This window comes from Chroicocephalus ridibundus, chromosome 1 (assembly GCF_963924245.1).
Source record: "Chroicocephalus ridibundus chromosome 1, bChrRid1.1, whole genome shotgun sequence".
Classification (NCBI taxonomy): domain Eukaryota; kingdom Metazoa; phylum Chordata; class Aves; order Charadriiformes; family Laridae; genus Chroicocephalus; species Chroicocephalus ridibundus.
The window spans coordinates 60,768,827-60,791,306 of NC_086284.1; the positions used below are offsets into that span (position 1 = coordinate 60,768,827).

The following is a 22,480-nucleotide window of genomic DNA, read 5'->3' on the forward strand; positions in this document are numbered from 1 at the left end:
TTTTATCCAGAAAAACTTGAAACCTGCATATTTCACATGTAGCAGTTCTGAAGACAAGGAATTTAGAAGCAAAGTAATTATCAAAGGGTAAAACCCACGAAAAACCTTTTTATTTTAAGTCTTTTCTGTGATGCAAGAGTTCAAGTACTCATAAGAAAAGAAAACACTGGCATTTAAACACTGTGTTTTGAAACAGGGTGTGGTAAAAATTAAATAGAACACACAAATAACAGAAGCTTATTTGTGTTACTGAAAAAAGTCTTTGACATTTGAAACACAATTGAAAATTGCTTGAAGCTACAGATATAGAATGATAGAATTGTCTAGGTTGGAAGAGACCTTTCAGATCATCAAGTCCAACCATCAACCTAACACTGACAAAAACCATCACTAAACCATATTGCTAAGCACTACGTCTACCCATCTTTTAAATACCTCCAGGGATGGCGATTCCACCACTTCCCTGGGCAGCATGTTCCAATGCTTGATAAACCTTTCAGTTTAAAATTTTTTTCTAATATCCATCCCAAACCTCCCCTGGCACAACTTGAGGCCGATTTGTCTTATCCTATCACCTGTTACTTGGGAGAAGAGGCCAACCCCCACCCTTTCAGACCAACGCCCTACCCTTTCAGGTAGTTGTAGAGAGCGATAAATTCTCCCCTCAACCTCCTTTTCTCCAGGCTAAACAACCCCAGCTCCCTCAGCCGCTCCTCATAAGACAAAAAAAGAAAATACCTTAGAGTTTTAGTCAATTTTTTTGGCTTTTGTTTCCATGATGGATGTCCAGGTCTTATCCTATACTCAAATTTTTGACAAATTAATTTTAACTCATACTGTATGCTATACTGTCACACATGCTTAAGTGTGTGTACTTTCATGTTGGAACAGATTCACCTATGATTTTACTTGACTTTGTGACTAAACTGCATGAAATATTTCTCTCTATATGCCCACCTATACAGAAACAGTATAAGGCAAGACAGATATTATGAAAGCTGCGGGATTATACATCACAAAGTATTAAAACTTCAATTTCACCATCTGTCAAAACTTGTTCTACTCACATGGGAGATCTCAGGAGTACAAGGCTATTTGAAAGGAAATAGGTAAAATAACTACATTTTTTTTTTCCAATCAGGCTGTCCGAGCTAATCTCTGTTTTCACTTACCGATTTCAACACTTACAACTTGTAACCTCTCCTTACCCAACATTCTTTACTGAAAGCAACAGAAAGTAAGGAATTACTATTATCTCACCTCATCTTTATCTGCTTCTTCATCCACTTCGTATAAATGAACTGGAAGCTTCTCTGCTTTCGTCCCTTTACTATGAAAGAAAAAAAACTTCTAAAATACCAGACATTTTGTGATTAGTTACATATTTCATAGCTGCAAAAATAAAGATGTTATTTTCCTGACTGAAGAGGAAAAAGCCCAAAAATAATGGAGTAAAAGCATGTATTTTTCACGAAACATATTTTTTAGCCAGCAATTTTACTAACTTGCACATCTGGCCACAGCCTTTCTTTTTTTCTGCTTGTCACTGTCCTTACACGTAACTGGAGAGAACTAAATGCCTTCTCATTCACTGCACTCATAATACCTTAGGAGCAAGAATTCATACCTGTAGCCATTGGCTCCTTTTAGGACAATGCATTTATTTAAATTCCTATTGACTAGAGTGGTTTCTCTCCAGGGCAAGTAAAAAACCAGCTACTGACTTTTACAAAATCTGTGAACGTATCAGAACTTTTCATGGGAAAAGGGTGTTATTTCTTAACTGACGGACACAGAAGAGTAGGTAGGGAAGACACAGATCTTCTAGAGTTGTAGAATTCAGAGCACTCAGCAACTCTCAGATATTGAAAAAGTTGGAAAAGATTTCTCTAGCAGATGGGTTAGCAAGTCTGTAATAGACGTGGACTAGGCTTTTGCTTTGAATCATCCTGTGAAAATCCGCACTAGTTCAAACACTTGCTCTAACCATCTCAGTTAGGTTCTATTCCCTAAACTCCTAAAGAGAGTTCCAAAAGCTGCCTTTGAAGCTACAAAAACAGGATATCACCATTTTAGTTACATCTAAACACTAGCCTGTTTTAGTTACAATACTGACATTCACATTGTTAATGATACAATCTCTTGTTTTGACCTGCCTATTAATAAAGCAGAGTTACTATGGTATCTTTCCAGAAAATGGTTTAACAAGATTTTTTCACCTTCATGTTTATCAATATAAATTTCATCCAAGAAATCTTTATCATCTCTATTGACTATTAAATATTGATATGACATATTTCATGTGACATATTACATGTACTAATACATTTCTGTAATAAATACAGTTATATTAAATCCAGTTAGAGTTCCTTCACAAATGCAAAATCTTTATTATACCACTAGATAACACACTTACTTCGGAAGCTGTCGAAACTCTCCTGAGTAATCTTCATATCTATAGTTAACAACATGCCAGTCTGAATTGTAGGTTTTGATGCACTGTTTCAATGAAAACCAAATATCAGTATTAATTAGAAGAGGATTAACATCATTCCCTAGGTGCACACACACAAAAAACCCTCTTAAAATATGTCTGTTTATGAACTACTATGGTTACATGTCAATCTCTGCCAAAGAAGTGAAGTGAACAGAATTTTCAGTTACAGTCTAGTGGAACACAGCTTTCTGCAAAAAGTGATATGTTTCAATAGGAAGTTATCATCTGCTAGATGTGTTATCTTATAAAACTAGAAAATGGTGAATACACTCAGCATTTGGATTAACCATCTTCAGTTGTCTGAAAAGTTAAAGCAGCATTTCGATGCAGCTGAAAACATGACTGAGCCTTTAGAAAACTCAGCATTAAAATACAGGTGCATTATTAAAATAGAATATTCAGTTTTGAACATACAGATATGGAGAAACTAAAACCATCTTTCCTTAAATTTAGACTTCTAGTGCAACTAAATTAATATTTAAACTACATGCTTCCAGCTGTTGAAAAGCAATTATGTGATTAAGTTCTGGACTAGATCACAGGAAATACCATTTTACTCCACCCATATTGCTACAACATAAAAGTACTGATTTATCTAGGCTTTGACCAAAGTAACATAAACCCAACAAAATCTGCTGCCAGAAACCATACAGTACAACCTTTTATGTTACACAAATAGACTTATATGTACTCAAACATAGCATGTAATAATTCAAAAATATTTTCTTTATACTTCAAAATACAAAGTTAATACTTGCCAAGCAATTGTTTCTGCAGAAACTCATTAAACTTAATTAATTACCTATAACACTCCTCCCTCCTTGTCTACCTTCTTCAAGTTTATTTAGAGCTGTTTAGGTTGGGGATTAAAGGTACATATCACTGTGGAGAAAACATTAAGTTCTGACATGGATTCAGCTGAGCTCCTTCAGTTTTCTTAGAATTATAACAGACATTTACTTGTTTTCAGATGTTAAAATACCAGCTTAAAGTATATCAGTAGAAAACCAGTAGATAATATAAAAAAGACAAAAATTCTAAACCTTTCATTGCTAAAAGCCTTCAACTAGACACTGAATGAAACACAACATCCCAGTCAGAACCAAGGGAATGCCAATGTAAGCAAGTAGTTATGAGAAACTTTAGGTTTGAGAATGTTTCTTCTACATACAGCATACAAACTGAGCAGGCATAATAAATTCTGGGCTCTACAGGCATTATAGTTATGAATACCTCTGTTCCAGCAAACTGTACAAGATTATTATGCACAAACAAAGAATGACTGGAGTGAAACACTTCATCAGGAAAAACAAGTCACAATGTTTCATTCAGATTTACTATTGCTCCCAACATTATGTATGTAAATCACCCATGTTCATAAAGAAGGTGAGGGAGAAGCACTTGCAAAAGCCAATCACCCAAACACGAACAAAATAATTCAAAGCTACGCTGTAATCCTTCTTTTCCAGACACCAATGGAAAAATAACTAGGTTTTCCTGGAAATTTTCCCTTGAAATCATTGACAAGTAAATTGCCATAAATATTTAATATTTTTTTCAGGGCTTTTTTCCTTGTTTTTTTTTAAACAGGGTAAATGGTAAATGAAGCAGAAGAAAAACAATTCAGATATAATATTGCTATTACACACAGCCACATACAATTCCAATATTACCTCAGTAACAAACAAGCTTTGAGCTTCCTTCTCTGCATTTTCAGGAACTGTTGAGCGAATATATCGACTCTGCCGTTTCAATAATGCTGTCTGATAAACGACAAAAACAACTATTGAAATTTGCAATTAAAGGAAAGATGACACGTTGTGCAAACACTTGGTTATATAACTATAACTAAGACAGAAGCTCAGCAGAAAACATCCTGTGAATACACTGCTTCAGAATAGCCAATTAATGAGAATTTGCTTTCATTCAAAGATTAGTAACGTGTTCCATCTTTCACAGCAAGGACAAAATTGGAATCAGTAAGAAATAGATGCCATAGAAAAGTGTTTTCCTCTATTTTGTTAACATGGGCAAGAAAATACTCATAAAAATAACTCCACCATGACAACATAACCCCAATATTTTGAAGACATTAAGGTAGTGTTATTACTACATATAAAAACTATTACCCAAGAAAAGTAACAAACCACACCAAAATAAGAAGTTCAACTGTAGATCTCAGCTGAGACATGCATTAAATCATAGATGAAGGTTAAAATGAAGGTTTAGAAAGAAGGCCTGGATCACTAAGAGTACATTTCAGCCTATCGAGTCAGAACTTACTCCTTTCCTGTGCTGGAGTTCAGAGAGTCATAGAAAGGCTGACAGAGAACAGGAAATCTCTCTGTGACCATGAAATTCTGCTTCTCAGATGAACGCTAAAAGCAAGCATCAGGGTACTTCAAATTTGTAAGCGTAAAAGATGAAAACTACAAAATCTTCTGAACCACAAATGAAAATAACTACCAGCAACAGAAGTTATTCTGCACTACGTGGAAAAGAATCTCACAGAGATGGACAAGAGAGTCCCCATAGCCTGGACCTGGAAGAGCATTGTGATCCCTCACCTGTTAAGCTATACTCCCCACATTGCAGCACCAGGAAGGATCAGAGAAAAATGTGAAAAAAACCCCAAACCTCCACATATTGAGAGTCAACAAGAAAGGGTACCCAAGTACATTACTTATCTCTGTTGAGAGTTTGATACATAAGGTGACCATTTCTGTCATTACCAAAGCCTCACCCCGTTATCTGGGGAGGGTATTTGAAGTCAGAGTACTCAAGCACAGTAAAGACTTAAAGAAAAAAAGAAAACCAATAAACTTATCCCATACTCATGGCCAAGTCATTCACCTAGTCCAGAACTTTGCTGAAAAGCGCCAATGCTAACTGCTTGAGTGGGAGAGGCGGGGAGGTATTAAAAGCGAAAACCACAAAACCAAAAATATTTCATGGGACCAGTAAATATTGCAATGTACAGTTAAAAAAACCCCAAAAACCTGCAAGAAGATAATCATTTATATACTAACAGCACTTAAGAAGGAAGTTTTCTGAATTCTAGAAAGATATGCCTCATTTCATTAAAGTATTTGTTTTTACAAGCTACAGGAAGAATGATTATTAAGAGTATTGAGCTACCTTATAAGAGCTAAAGGCCAAAACATCTAGCTCCTCTTCTCAGCCTGAAATAGTCTGATACTTGATAGCAAATTATTTATACTTTGTATAATATATTTTCTATAAGTACACAGGTAGACTATGCTTTTTTAAAAAGTTATCATTATTTAAAAAAACCCCAGAGATTAGGGTGGCATCTTTCCAGGCACTTTTCATGGGAAAGCCATGAACTTGTGAATCAAGTCCTACCACTATAGTGGAACTTGGTAAAATTGAACTAGCAGTACATACTTCTAGAATGTCTGCTGCTGTTATCCTGCTACACAATTATCAATATGATAGTAAAGTTTTTTTCTAGTCTTTCACATACAAAAAGTAGTACTGCAGCAAGGTCAGTGACAAAACAGAAGAATTTCATTTGTCAATTTTGTCCATATTAATAACTGTCTTAACGCATGCTGCCTCTTTCTCAGCTCGTCCATCAGTTGCAGTAATTTACTCAGCTGATATTTTAGAGAAAAGGACTACGGCAGATAAAGGTGAGAGACAGAAGCCAGCCAACACACAACATTCCTCAGGTCCATTTGACCAGCCTTCAAACATGTCCATTTTTGGTTTGTTATTCCTTATCTTTTGCCTTTCTCCCTCCTGTGTTTTTAGCATGGGTGTTTTATATTTTTCTCCCCAATTTGGAGGCGTTCAAGCAGTTTCTGTTATCTGATAAGGTTCTCTTCCTGTCCTGTAAATTTGACAATGTCCACCTAGTGACAGTACTCTTATTCTACACAAGTCTCAGCAGCTACAGGGAACAAAGTATAAAAGATTGCTGCTGACATCACATACTTACTGCCAATACCTGTTTTAAAAATTATTTTTTTCCTCTTCACGTACTCTTTCTGGTGTTGGCTGTTGAATATGAGCTAGTAAAATTTTCCCCCAAAACCACTTTCTCCTCCACATCCCTTTAGGATGCTTGAAATGATGGTTATTAACAGTTGATTATTCAAAACATTAAGAAGGAGTAAAACAAGAAAAAGCCTTAACAGTGTACAAGCGTATATATATAACCAGGTTATAAATAAAGTCCTGTATCTTGCCGGTAAAATAGGGATATGCAAAATGCAGGAAAAACAGGTGGAAGAGTACTGGATTTGAATTCAACAACCACATACTCAGGCCATCCTTACTTTAGATAATGTTAGAGAGGGAAACGCTCAAAAAGCGGTGACAGGAATTGTTTTAAGAGTCGATGGAAAAGATGGCATGCTGTATGTTAGATCATGCCCCTAAAGCTACTACATGCCAGAAGAGACTTTTCAGTTGTATGGGAAGTGCCAGAAGCTGCATTGTAAGGTAATTTCCAAACTAAATTGAAGCCTTGATTTAGAATATTGGTTAAAGATTCAAGGCAAAGCACAAAATAGATTTTAAAATAAAAAAGTCATAGTGAAATTTCTTTGAACGTTTCAAAATAAGTTATTGTATTTTGACCAGTTTACTTTCATAGAATCAATCATAGAGTTGAAAGGGACCTCTGGAGATCATCTAGTCCAACCCACCTGCCAGAGCAGGGTCACCCAGAGCAGGTTGCACAGGAACACGTCCAGGCGGGTTTTGAGTGTCTCCAGAGACGGAGACTCCACCACCTCTCTGGGCAGCCTGTTCCAGTGCTCTGCCACCCTCAAAGGAAAGAAGTTCCTCCTCATGTTGAGGTGGGAGTGCTTTCTAAAGAAAGCACTCTAGACTTTGTGCTGTCTAAAATAAGGACGTTGGTTGAATTTTTTTTTTTTTGCTTGTTCCTTCTACTCAAGATGTGCCTTCTCGTACAATGACCTGGGTTTACTTTTATTTCTGCAAAGTTGGCATAATATCTATTTTCAGAGGTACTTGACTTGTATTAACTAAAAGCCAAGAGCTTTAAGCGAAAGTGTGCTAAATCCACATGGCTCAAAAACAAGAGTGAAACAATGTCTAAGCTAGGCACCAAAATGCCTTCAAAATAACAGTGAGATAACCTTGTAGTGGCACCTTTAATTTAGATAAGAACGTACCCACATTGTATTTCTTACAAGCAAACTTATCCAGTATTGTGAAAAATATTTCTTATTAGAATGGAGATAGTACTCAGAAGTTAGGTATTTTGAAACAAACGCATTTAGATAAAAGATGTCTTACTGCAAAGCAATCATTAGTATAGTTTTGAGTTAAGGTTTCTTTTAACCATTTACCTGCTGTGCAGTTAATGTAAATATCACCAATTCCACAGTCACTGAGCATATAATTTTCATGTGATACACAAAGGTGGTCTGTTTCACACTAATGCTATTTAGTTATGAGGTCATTTCATTATTGAGTAAATTACTGAAATACAGGTGATTTGGAATAATTATAAGCCATGAAAAGCCACAAAATTGGATACAAGAGTACCCAATGGATAGCGATTCAATGTTATGAAAAAGAAGACTCTTCTCAGCAATCATCTAGAAAAGGTATAGGTATAGCCTTGAATGACTGACAGCATTGTAACTGAGAGTAGCACGAACATTAATAGCAGATGTTCCAACAAGTGGCAGGAAAGTGGTTCTATCATCTGAACTAAACAAATGCATTATATGAGGACCATAACAAAAACAAAACAATGACAAAAAAGCAGCTAGAAATGAACAGACTACAAAGAACAAAGGTACTGAAAGTTTAGGCAGCCCAATTACTAAGAATGAAAGGAAACAGTGATGTTAACAGTAAAAAGGATCTCCAAATACAACATATCTGCCCCTATAAACTCAATGAGAACAAGTTATGGAATAACCTGATTAGTGAATTCAGCACAGAAAACTCAGAACTTAAGCCTGTGAAAAGCAACTGAAACAATCTTGAAATGATAAGTTAAAAAATTACATATCATGCTGACTAAGAGCTCTTCTGAAAACTAGAAAACAGCAAATCTTGCTATTATTTGGATATGATGGCATCAAGGAAAATGTAGAAGCTCGAAAGAAAGAAAAAAAAATTACAAGCCTACTTATCTGGATTTGAAGTAGGACAAAAATCATGCTTTTCTGAAAAGGAAATGAGCTGCTACCAAACATATAAAAGGAGAGAAAACAGGATTCATAACCTCAGCTAACCAAGTTTAGGATGATGGCAAATGGATTTAAGTGGAAACCTGGGAAGGTTCATGTAACTAGATCAGTCGGCTGAAGAATAATCCTTCAATCTTTATGAGTTTTCCCAGAGCAAAGCATTTTCTGCTCCATCCTTGCTCAAATATTTCTTTGGTAGTGGTTTGAACTTAAGAGCTGCTTCTGACAGCATGTCTGGAGAACAGTCACAGCTAAACAGAAAAGGGTGACTTACTGGTTTGTTTGTTTTTTCCCCTTTCCCTCACTAGGAAAATAACTTTCATTGGGAAAAGAAAGAAAAGCAAGCTGTATGTGGTCCAAAGAAGCCAGCTGCTGTACAAGCTTTCTCTTCTGATATGGACTAACAATTCTTATCAGTTCTCCTTTAATATTTAGCTTCTCTGAGGTGGTAAGATTTACAAACTGAATGTGGCACTGACCATGACATCAAAATATTTGTTATAAAAATCTTGCCTTTGAATTCCTGCAAGTATTATTACTAGTTATAGGAAAAAGCACACTGAATTAAATTACATTTCAGTTATCTAACCACGTCACCTGAAAAAAGTTATTGAAATTATGCCCAAACATTTGTCTCCAATATCTCCCAAAACAATTTAAACTTCAGCACAAATTCAATAGTGTTATCAATCTGCCTCCTTGAAACTATGTAACTTCTGTAATCTACCAAAAATTGTAGAAGTGTTATCTGGTGCTGAAAATTAGGTATTTTTGTGCTGTTTTAAGTGCTACTTTTAAGGCCAAGCTTGTAACAAAATAACCTTACTCTTAATGTCCTTATAAATTATCAGGGCTTGGCTTCCTTTTTAGGCAAGTGTTTTTTAGATTGTAATCAGTTTAACCTAAGCATGAGGAAAAACTTTGTAAAAATAAAAACTAAATGCTTTATGAGGAAATGGCTTGAACAGGTTTTCAGACAATGGTAGGAGTTTCCACCTATAGACTGTTCTAAGTGTGTATACAGGTAGTTTTAAATACTCTAGCTCACTATTTTAAATTCTTGTTGTGGGGGATGAGGGCAGTATCAAACATTTGTGCCAAGGCTTACTCAAGAGCTGCCCACACATTGTGTGGCAGCAACAAGTTAGAAAAAAGGAATTAAAAAAAAAATATGTGGAGAAGAACGGCAAATACAGAAAATACGCCCCTATTTAAATGATTCAAATGATATTGGCAACCATATCAAGACTAATGGTTTCAAAAGTGTAAATATGATTATGGGAAACTGCACAGGGTTAAAAGGGATTTCTGTTCTCTGATTTGGTAATATTTTCTTAATACACTGAATGACAGATTTAAATGCATAGTGTTGTTGAAAACAAGCTAGTAGACCAAAGTAGTATTGGAAAGTCATGTGTACAATAAAAATATCTGGAGTAAGTTTGTGCCAGCAAATCCTAAAAGGAAATAAATGTTTGATAGCATAATAATAAAGTCTGATGGTACAAACCAGTCTTCATATAAATCAAGTATAAAATGAGACTCTGTCAAAGACTATATAGGGGAAACCCAGAAAATGTATTTAGATATTACACTGCTGAGGGATAAAGAAACAGGAAATCTGACTATATTCCAAACTCGTGACTACCTGAAGGAAATCCTCTGATTAACACTCACTTTAATGACTGCCTTGATGAAAATCTGACCATAGAATCCAAACAAAGCATGACAAAAGGCATAACGGTTTGTGAACACAATTCAGTCACTCCCTTTAACGGACCAGACTGAGAACTATGCACTAGCTTCAGTCATATGGGCCTGAGGTTAAGAATTGCAGAAGATGCCACTTGAAACAGCAGTTAAACACTTCAGATATCCCCCAGACTGCTCAGACAAAACGCCTGAGGATATTCTTGATAGGTTTGTTTCCTCTCCATTGGTAATTCAGAGCTGTTCATCAGAATGACCCCTGGTAATCGCACTAGCCAATTAGAGAGTTATTCATGTAAGAATCAGTAATAATGAAGCACGTAGACTATATTAAAAACAGAGTCCATGTGCACTCATTTAAATATTTTAATATGCTAGAGAGAATTCATGAAAAACTCAACATGTGTAATTCATGGGACTTTATATGCCCTTCTGGAGAAATACACCAAATCATCACCAACTTTCACCATGATAAACAAACTTAGCTTCAACGACTTGGCCCTATAAAGTGCTCAGCTTTTCAGGTAGGTTCTTGGAGAACTAATCTTAGGTATTCAACTATGATACAGTCCCCAGAAACGGTTAATTTAGAGACAGTTCAAATGTCTGCATACTTTTCAAATATAAATAGGTATTTTGACTGCAGGTATGGGCATGTGTGAGAGAGACTTTCCTCAGTATTTACACCAACGCCAATCTCTTAAGATGTTTGGTGGTTATCCTAACTGGATCTACAGTAAGATTTTTAAAAGTGTATTTAAATAAACTATGTATTTAATAAACACAGTTATTTTACAGAAATATATCAAGATGATCCCAAAACTTGGTAAAGTCTGGCTTAATCAAGTCAGAGCCCTGTTATGCAGGGGCTATTTTGCCAAAACACAATTTTAAGTGGCAAAAAGCCGGGGGAAGGATTAAATTACCTGAAAGTCATCATAAGGGAACAGTAGCATCTCACGTAAAGCATCATTCAAAATCTGCGTTTTCCTCTGAACGATGACATTCTCATAGTCTATTGGTTCTATGAGCTTTGGTTTTGCCTAGGAAAAAAAAGAAAATAAATTCAGGTATATTGACAAAAAGTTACAACTGTTGACTCATTTTCAGAAATTATTCCTTAAAAAAATTGGCAGAATGAGATTTCTTCTACATCAAAAATCTACAGTATTCACAATGCAGACTTTATGTCATGCTACACCATATGGACAAGTGCACTGATAATTACAGAGATAAGCATGCTATTTGCCTCAGAAGGAAGAAACAGAACTATTTCACAAAACACACTAAGTCAGAGCTTATCAGAATAATCATGTACGTATTTTCACTGCAAAAAATATTATAAAGAAATTACTAGTCTCTTATGCTGGTAGTTACCTTTGCTTAATATTGCCCACAAAGCTCTGCTCAGGGTTTAGCAGGGATTAAAACAACTTTAGCTCCAAGCTAAGGCCAAGCTTTGTTTTAATTCAGTAGTAACCTGCAGTAGGGGTAGGCTAATTGACATTCCTCCTTCTCTATATTTTTTTTAAAATTCACATAGGCCATCTCCTTCCTCGCAATTGCAGGAGTAGCTTTCTTCAGTTACTACGCATTGATTCAACATTTAAACCCGAGACTGCTGTTAGGGCATTACAGCTGGCTGTGTACAATCAGAGAAAAACCTTCCCCATACCAAGCGTTCTGTTAAATGGTGAGATGGCAAAGCAGGTTTAGAGAGAGTACTCAATGAGGTAGCACTGCCTTGGAGTGTGCAAACTAATGTAAAACCGGAGTTAGAATCTAGCTTGCACTTTCTGCAACTAAAATTGTGCATCACAATTACCTTTTTTTTTTTTTTTTTTTTAAAAACAAGTGGCAATTAGAAGAGACTTTCCAATCGATACTTTCTTAAGATGAGTGGCACTCATTTCAAAGTAAGGTATATTAGACATAAGAACAGCAGCAAGGCCAGCTTATACCATCATTACAGCTCATCAGACAAGATGAGATTTATATATATTTTTGCATAACTTTCCTGAGAAACCATACAGATGTTTTCTTCATCCAAAAGTGAATCAAATACATTCATTTTAGGAAAGCTTTAGTCAGAGAAAGTTACCAGAGTTTTCAGGTTCAATTCAAAGGCTACTCAAAAGTTACTTGAGATCTCCTCATATCTACCACATGAAACCTTTACTGTTAAGCAAAATACAAGAACATAACAGAGCATAACAGCTGAAAAGGCCAAAAAAGCAAAATCTGGAAAATAAATCCACCAAAAAATTATGAGTGAAATGTAGCTTTGTCAACAAAACCAGCTACTATTTACAATCACACTGGAAGGATTTACTAAAAGTTCAAAAGCTATGTTACAACATGCTCAGTACAGATAATACAGCTAGGAGACACAGTGGAAAATTATTATTTTGAGCTTGCCACCTTTCTCCTCAGAGATGGAGAACAGCTGTTCAGTTCACTGTATATTGTACCCCAACACATTTTGAGAGCTTAGCACCTGAACCACAGCTGCTGCTTCTTCTCCTCTCATTCATGAACATGGCTTATCACAAAGCCAAGAACTAACATCAGTGTCCATGAGAAAAGGCTTAAGCTTATGCTTATGTACAGGTCTGTGATGAAGTGGTTGGACCATTTTGACTCCACTCAGAAAAGTACAAGAGAAGCACGTAAACACAGAATAAGAAAAGGTGACATTTTCTCTAATGTACTACTTGCACAAAATATTTTGATTGCAAGAAAACTTTCTGTTGAGCCTGACTTTGAATATTCGGACTGCTGCAATGAATCCCAAACTACTGAAATGGTGTGCTCCAAGCTTTCTCAGTACTCAGAAGGCCAGACACACCTTCTTCACCCAACTATTTGACACATTTCCTAGATGTAGGCTCTACCAAATTACCCCTTCACAAAATTTCAGGTTGAACAGTCCCATTGTGCCAGACTGTCACAAGTTCTGTTTCCAAAGAAATTCCAGTAACTTCACCTACCCTCTCCAACTCTTCACTAAGGCAGTAACTGTCCAGTATAAATTTGCTTCCTTAAGGACACGAGACAGGGATAACACAGAGTATGAAGAGGCCCTCAAACTTTACTGCTTTTTACATGAAATACATTTACATTTGAAGTAAGTTTATATCTACAAATGAAGCTTATCATTCAGAAGGCAAGACAGCTCTCGCTCACCTTTCTCCCACTTTAAACTTAAGTAACAGGTCTCTCTCTGCCTACCCAGGCAAGCAAGATGCTCACCTGTCAATCGCTGAGCTTGAGCTCTTGTGCAGTATACTCTTATGTTAAAATAAGGTTTAGAGACTGCTACAGTACTTTGGCCAAGTCAGTCCATTTGGTCAAGTTGGCCTTTACCACGTGACTGCTCCTTCTGAAGAGTTGAAGGACGCAATGAAAAACAATATGCAACATGCTGCAGTGACAGGCTGAATTGAGTGCGGTGCAGGATGACTTGACCTTGAGGAGAAACAAAGATAAATACTCCAAATTAAACTGGGTCTAAGAAATGAGTAGGGGAGAAAGACCATTTGAGTTGTGTATACAATCAGTCTCCTCTGTTAGCTAAAGATTTGGCTTCACAATTGGCTGAAATTAATTGAAAGAAGAACAGACACTAGAAGGACCCTCTCTTTCGTGGCACGTTCCTCAGCCTTCTCACACTAGTACCAGCACCTGAACAGTCATATTTTGAGACAGATTAGGAGTGATCTTGCTTTAGAGGGTTCCTCCCAACAAGCAAGGTTTCAGCCAGATTCAGGTCTCTGAAATGCTGATCAGATGGCTGCATCACCACTTAATCATAGAAACGTTTAGGTTGGAAAAGACCCTTGGGATCATCGAGTCCAACCATCACCTCCACTCTACAAAGTTCTCCCTTACACCATATCCCTTAACACCACATCTAAACGAGTCTTAAACACATCCAGGGATGGTGACTCCACCACCTCCCTGGGCAGCCTATTCCAGTGTCTGACCACTCTTTCTGTGAAGAATTTGTTCCTAATGTCCAGCCTAAACCTACCCTGCTGCAGCTTGATGTGTTAATAGACAGGATGTCTATTAACTACTAATAGGTGTGTTCACTTGTCTTAATAGACGAGAGCTGATGGGACACTTTCAGAAGCAGGAGAGATTCAGGTTACTAAACAAAACTCTGTCCTTATTAAAAGCTGTTGCTAAAACATTTTTGAATTCTGTTACTCAGCTTCAGTGCAGCTCACAGTTTTTAAAATGTCCTTAAAAAATATATATATATTAATTCAGACCACATATTTTAAGGTACTTAAAATGCAATTTGGGAAGCCTTTTAAAGGAAAGAAGAAATGTATACATAGTCAATACAGCCAGAAGGTTCACGTAGCAGTACATCTACTGTCTGAACTGGTAAACAGATAGTTTACAGCACCAATTCCACTAACTGGTAGCAAGGGAAAGCTGTCACCCCAAATGAGTAATGGATTTTTTTGTGGTGCAGCACACGATCAGCATTTTCATCCTTTTCTCCCTGGTGCTGAAGAGCTACAACCATCCTTCTGTTAATTCTCTTGAGAAGGCAACAGGTAAAGACTGGAAGAAAGCTATCTCTGGCTCCTCTTATTTTACCAAAAACAGAGAAAAAGTATTACTTTTAAAACCAGCATAACTAGAATTATTTCATGGATGCACACACACAAATCATTTCTTTAGCACAGCTAATTCAAAAAACAAAAACGCATATACTGCAGCTTCAGAAAGCATCCAATTCATTGCAAATGTATATCTCTACCCTATAGTCACAAAACAGGCTGACCACAACCAGAAAATTGATAAAAAAGAATCTTAAAAGAAAATGAGCTTTGCTCACATTTTGCTTACGTACTGTAAATACAAGATTTAAAAAGAATCCTCTCTCATTAGAAGCTTTTTAAAGAATCTAAAGTTATCTGGAGCTGAGGTCCTGAATATACACCTCTCTAAGTCAATGGGACACAGAGATAGTGGTACTAGAAAACCACACCATCTTCCTATTTAATCAGTAGAGTTCCTGATTTGCAGAAATATAATTTCTCCAAAAATTCATGAAGAATTTTCTTCCCAAAGTTTCTCCAAAGTGTTACTCATTTCTTTCTTAGTCATTTGTCAGATTCAAAAGGAAGAGGATGTTTTATCAGTTTGAACCAGATGTGAAAAAGAGAAAACAATAAACAGAACACTGCCATTGGCATTTAGCCAAACCTACAGCACCACAAGGAAGCAGATTCTCTCTCAAGCTCTTTTTAAGAAAAAAATATTTTCCGGTCTATTATTTCATGTAATATAAAAGACACTGGGGTAGATACTGTATTGTTGAATATGATTTATGGACCAGCTAACACAGACAAAACTCATCCCAGTCAAAACTGCAAAATCAAGTTTGCAGGTACTAAAAGTCAGTCTTGCAAAAAAGGCTTAACTTTTCCTATTAATTTGCAACAAACAACATTTTTATTTCCATAATCTAAGAAAATGCTAAGAGCATAGGAATTCATAGGGCCCAACACCCAATGCCATATATGTAGGAAGATAAAACAGCAAAGTATCTGTCATACAACTTTGATTTTTGCTGTGTATTATAGATATAGAAACTTATCAAAAATAAGAAGCATTTCAAAACAGCAGTCATGACGCCCGCATGGTAACTATTTTAATCTGCCAGAATATAGTTTATATATTTGGACAAGCAGTGTCAAAAGCCGTAAGATAAAAGGAATTTTAAGTTCAGAGTTCAATGATTGCCTACAATATATTTTTCAGAAAAAATAATACAGTATATTTTTTCTTGCAAGTTTAAATTGAGACAAATGTTATCTCCTTCTTGTCTTCTCACAAAACAAAGAATGGTCAGGTTAAACACACTGAGTATTGCTAGAGTCCTGCTACAAAACATCATTTACCTTATAAAAACATATTTAGCACATACAGCTGCAAATTAACAAGTCCCTATGAAGAGCAGAATGGAGCTACAAGCACTAGCAGGGAACACAGCATACAAGTTGATGAATATATGGTGTTACATATTTCTCAACATTAGCTTGAGAGAAGCCACTTTGGACAAATAACAAGATCATTTAATACCAAACATGAGTAACAGCTCCCTGTATCTTATTGTCCCACAACCACAATAAACTCAAAATAAATTGCCGAGGCAATGTATCTTAGAGCATATTCTTAAATATTACATTCCTCATTATCCCCTTTCTTCGGTATGGTTAACTTTGTGATGTAAACTTTGGGGCAGTGGGAGAAAATAAGCTGCTATAGGTTGATGTGAAAAATGACCACTATGCATGTATTTCAGCAACAATATGCTTTCATTGACAAACTCAAAACTTTTAATTCTCTAGGACTTGAAAGAATGAAATGCATTGTCACCTGTTCTCAAGCTCACATAAACAGATCAGAAGTGCTTACTGGGACTACAGACACAGACTGAGCCACACTAATAGTCAGTTATACAGGAGGTTTTTGCACAGTTTGTTTTTTTTTTTTAAATAATAATTCACTACTTTTTTTTTTACTTTTTTTTTTTCTTCCAGGTTAACCTGAAAGCCTGAAAATTCGTGTTCTATTGTTCACCCAAGTCTTCAGGAGGCTGTAACAGAAGAGAATGGGGGTTTCCAAGACTCAATAAACACAGATTAAATTACAAAGCATTATGCTTTTATTTATAAGAAGTCATTGATGGTCAAGGTCCACTTAAACACAAGAACACTTTTCAGAGCTCAAACATTTTGATAAGACTTTTTGTGTTGCCAGTTTCTACCTCAGATTGTTAATATGGATGCAGTTACAGTTGTTTAATTTCTAGGCTCTGTGATTTGCTCTGCCTTCAGACACAAAGTAAGCATGCTGTGTTATATAAAGTTCTCTTATCAGCACAGAAACTTCTAACACTAGAATCAGACTCAGACAGAAATGCTCAGGTATCCTACATTTTATACTGCCAGCGTGTTTCCAAGCAGAAAGATGGCCTCCAGAAGTTCCAGCTTCCCAGAAACATCATCTGATTTGATAAGCAGTTACTACTTCTGACTATTAACATGCAACTGGACAGCACGTGTGGCAGTTTGGTAACTTCCACAACAGCTAGCACAATAGCAGTTCATCCCAAGTAAGGTTGTGAGGCACCACCCGGAAAATCTAAATGCTTTTTGCATGGGCTCTTCTTGCTTGTTAACCTCAAAAGCAAAGTTATGACACAATCTAATTCAAATCGCAGGAAAACAACAGAGCGCACGTACTAATATACTGGCACTGAAAACAGCAGATGATCCTTTTGTGAACCTACCCACCTATGCTGGAAAAGTTAATTCAGAACAGCACTCAAACAAATAACATTGTTTCAATATCACAGGACATTATAAATACTCAGTTCTCACAACACTCTAGCAGGCTCTCAGTGAACTACAATTAAAAGAATTAAATGAATAACACAAAAAACTTGTTGCTTCCTTCAAGTCCTTTACAGCTGAATCTGTCTCATCTTTATGAAGAATAGTCCAAAACCCCAAGTGCTAGGTAAATCACATCATAATTGCCCATACAAAAGGAATACATCCACACTTGAAAGAATGCTTTAGGCGATAGCCAACGAGAAGTATTACTAGAGCATGCCAGAAGCCTCCTGTTCCAAATGCTTTATAGGATTGCTGTCTAATACAATTCTAAGGTTTAAAATCCAGAAAACAAGAAGACCTGATGTTTACATTTTGTTACACCAATTAGCAATGCTATCACTCCTATTACACCCTATACCAGTGAGAAAACACCTACTTTTATTGTGGCAGTAAAAATCTACTGCAATATCACAACCCAATGAAATAAAAACGAACCCAAATGTCAGTGTTAAATGAAACACAGCGCCCTACTTTTGCTTCGTGCCTAGCAGTACACTTAGTGCCAAGTGCCCTTGCACCATTTCATCTAGTTTTCCTCAATAAACTAGCCAAAAGCAGAAGCAAAAAGGGATATTATACCATCTATAATTATATGCCATATATATGCTTCTCTATATATGTAACAGATTAAGACCAAAATAGCAACTGAAATGACAGCGAAGACATTTTTTATGTGACCTATGTAGAACCTAAATGTTCTTCCCTTGAAATATTGACCTTTTGTTTTGAACGCACCCACTTCATCTGAAAATGAAAAAAAGGCAGGGCAAACACTGGAGTTACATTAATCCATGAACTTAAATCAAGTAGTGCCTGGAAAATTATAAGGATGTACTTCATAAATGGTATAAGTAAGCACAGTAATGTTTTATACTTTTTTCTTTTTTTTTTTTTAAGTACATACGCTTGGCTGATCAACTGCAGTACTCTAAGTATCTGCAGAAACACTAATATCCTCTCTGAGTATTCATGGGGGAATAAAAACAGTTCTAAATAAAGTTAAACATTCCAAAGACAGGAAAGCACACACAAGATTAGCTCATATTGTACTGATGAAAATCTGGACCAGAAATCAGAACACACCCATACAAAAAACCCCACGTTTTACTAACAATTGCTCTGCATAGAATGAAACTAAAGAAAACATTGTAAAGGAAAAGAAAATTTGTCTTACTAACACACATGTAAGTTTTCAGTTATATACAGTAACAATTCCCTTAAAGTTACAGACGTGTATACTAAATACAGATAGTCAAAATGTTTTAGTTCGATTCTTAAATGTGTAGCATGAGGTTCAAATAAGGGGGGGACCATAATTTAAGCATCACAGCTCCCACTAACTTCAACCACACCAGACAAAGAGGAGATTGTCATCCCTTAATTCAGCAATTAAATATGAGATATTACTAAGTAAAATTAGAATTTTAGTAAGAACTATCAAAGCACTTCTTTCTACTGATATATAAGTTATTAGTTTAACAGTCCTCCTCTGTTATTTGAAAAGGTTTATTGTCCTGTCTGGAGAGAGTTGGTGGATTCATTTCAGCTTGCTTATTATGTTCCCTTGCTGTACTATTAAAATTCCAACAGAACTAAGTGTGTAGCAATATATTAAAAAAAAATGTTCTTATTTGATTACTTCCCCCACATATAGAATATTCCCTTTTCCCTCACTGGGAGCTACTTTAAAACTTTGGATTCCTAAATAATGTGCATTGAAGGCACTGAAAAATACATCCTTTAACAGAAGTACACCTGAATTATTTAGACAGTTCTTAGAACATTTAAGTAAAATTTAACCATTACACATACAGTCTTTAGAGAGTTCATATATATTTTAACTGAAAGATATGCTGGGCAGTTAAAAAATAGAGGTGCTAGAAGGGATTTTAAAGCGTAAGTAGTTTTCATGCTAGGTTCAAAGAGCTGTACAACTATCCTAGACAAAACAGACACTGAAAAACAACTAGTATGAAAACCAGTTTCCAAAGTCACACTCAGGGAGAACCAAAGATTTGGTAAACCAGAACAGCAAAAATTAATTAAAAAGGCAGACAACACACAAAGAAACAAACCTAAATCTTAAACACCCCTTGTTCACAAGTAAGAACGCTGGAACTTCTCATTAGCGTCAGATTAAGCAGTTTTTCACTGGCAGTCAGAACTGGAATTATTAAAGGGAAGAAATAGTTTGTTTAATAAATTCTTACCAGCACTACCACAGGACTCTCCACTTCTGCTTCACAAGGACCTGCATCCTTGGACTGCTGCGGAGACTCTATAACAAGCTCTTTCTTAGGATTTCTGTTTGTTCTTGCCTGCATTCTTTGATTGAAAATACGAACAGCTGCAAAATTGTATGCTTTTTGGCATCAAAGTAATCAACATGCCAGTGATCCAGTGAAAACAATAGCTTTTCCCTGTCACAAAGGGCAGAAAGTACAAACTAGTCTAACTTCTCAGCTGCAGTTTGCTAAATCTGTCATGGTGGGAATGCATGACAGACAAAGGCCAGCCCCTAAGCATGTTGTATTCCTCTGGAACCAAAAAAAAAAAGAAAAAAAAAAGGTGGATCCATTTTAATGCCTTAAGGTTATGAGTCAAACACAAAAGAGAATGTGTATTCCTAAAATGAGCACGTAGAACAGTCCAAGTCCAAGGCTTCAATATTTTAAAATACTTTTGTTGTAAAATTTAGCCACTTACTGACAATTGGGCCTCTTTAGAAATATAAAACCCTAAGTGTTACTTTTTTTTTTTTTTTTTTTTTACATTAGTATCACTTACTCAGGTACTATCAAAACCAGCCACTAACCAAGCACATTCTCCAGGACCAATGCCCCAAATAGACATGACGCTCTTTTTTGGGAGTAGGGTGGGGATGCTCTTTTTAATCGTAGTGCTAAATCCATATTAAAAATTTACCTTAACATCAAATTGTCATCACAGTAAAAATCTTATATACTCTACAAAGATACCAACTCAAAATTAAACTCACCCACCCACCCCCTTTATACCTTCAACTTTTAAGCACTTAACTCTTCAAGTAAACTACCAGCCTCCCTCAGCCCCTTTCCTCATTTGAGACAGTTGGCTCACTTGTCTTGCACGTTATTAATGCTCTCAGCTCATTCCTCCCTCCTCAGAACCCTCCATTGTAGATGTCCATCACTGATCATCCTCCAAAAAAAACACTGAGAAGACAACGCAACGATGTCTTCACATATTTTGATTCAAATCACTTGAGAGAACCTCAGCTCTGCGGCCATGAAGACCAGCCAGCCATCACTTGCTGCCTTTAGGATTTTCTCTTTGCTGACAGCACAAAACACTTGCGGGGGTGTCTCCCTTGTCTTCTGAACAGTTTTCAGAAGTGTCTCTTGGCCTTGGAATTCAAGGCTACACAGTGCTCTGTGGTTAATATTTTCCATTCCTGTCCTTAACTGCAACATAAACTCAAGTCATGCTTCAACATCACTTTTGTAATCCAATCTACTCTCCTACTATACTGCTACTTACAGACACTGTTAAGCTTACACACACTCGCAAAATAAGAGGCAGCAATGTTTATCGGGATCATATCTGTAGAATTCTTTAGTGTAGTGCAAAGCAATTTTGTATGCAACCTAGTTGACATTTTTGGTAATTTTGAAGGTTTGACTAATCTAGCTCTCCCATGCAGTAGTTTTAGCATATAACTGTATGCTAAACACATATGCTAAATTCCTCCTGGAAAAAAGTGAACCGCATATGCTAAATTCCTCCTGAAAAAAGTGAACTGTGATGAGCAGTTTTCTCCTGGTTTTGAGAGAGGTATTTTGGTTTCCCTTTGTTTCTTCTTAAAACTAACAAGTTACAACCTCCAAGTACACAAGCCTCAGTGGCTGTATTTACCAAACAAAAATACACCTGAGAAAAAATTCAACTCCTTAGAGAAGCATATCCCTATTTTATTCTCCCTGTCTAGTAAAGCAGTCAGAAAGCTGTAGAAACTAAGCCACCACCTTCATTCGATTCTCAACTCTGCTCCACTTCTTTGGAGAGTTAATTATCTCACTTCAATATAACTGACTTCCTAAATTTAACTTGACATGAATTTTTATGTATTCTCTAATAGAAGAGAAAGTCACCTTAATCTGCAGAAAACAGACTGAGTTATGGAGAAGCTCAAATATCCTCTGTTATTGCCAGTAAGGCAAGAAGGCAGAACTTCAGGCACAGGTTTCTTACTCTTCAGACCTAAGGTAAGATGTTAATACCCCTCTCTCTTCCCCTTCTCTCTGCTCTCACCTCTGCATAAAATATTGTTATTTCAGCTTACCACAATCATGAAATTGAGCCTGACCAAGAGTTTGCCCATCCCATCCACAATGCAAGCACATTTCTAATGTGCTGAAAGAAATCATAAGATTAACTAATAGTCAAGACAATAACGATTTACTATGCTTCCTTTTCTCTAGGAAAACCAAGTTCGACACATTCACTTTTTACACAGTCTCTCTAACACAAAGACACCAAACTCCAGAAAACAACACTCTATAAAGCTTCTTTAAGAGTTAAGAAGGGAACTAGCAGTTTAGTCAATTTTACAAAAACAGATCTTCCTGTGTAAATTAAGGTAGACAATAGTTCAAGAACATGTAGTT

General features: G+C 36.3%; 1 protein-coding gene across 20 annotated transcripts in view; it reads right to left on the reverse strand.

Annotated features, from left to right (window-relative positions):
• Positions 1-22,480, reverse strand: part of DOCK9 (dedicator of cytokinesis 9) — a 128,579-nt gene that overhangs the window by 78,893 nt on the left and 27,206 nt on the right. For 14 of the 20 annotated variants that reach the window (XM_063336762.1, XM_063336868.1, XM_063336851.1 and 11 more), the window contains exons 2-5: positions 11,334-11,450; positions 4,171-4,260; positions 2,417-2,499; positions 1,261-1,330 (exon numbers count right to left, since the gene is read on the reverse strand). In XM_063336762.1, the coding sequence (XP_063192832.1) occupies positions 1,261-1,330; positions 2,417-2,499; positions 4,171-4,260; positions 11,334-11,450 (360 nt within the window). Of the gene's footprint in view, positions 1-1,260; positions 1,331-2,416; positions 2,500-4,170; positions 4,261-11,333; positions 11,451-20,044; positions 20,290-22,480 lie in introns of those variants that run through there. The other 6 variants (XM_063336876.1, XM_063336904.1, XM_063336860.1 and 3 more) reach the window with 1 other exon arrangement.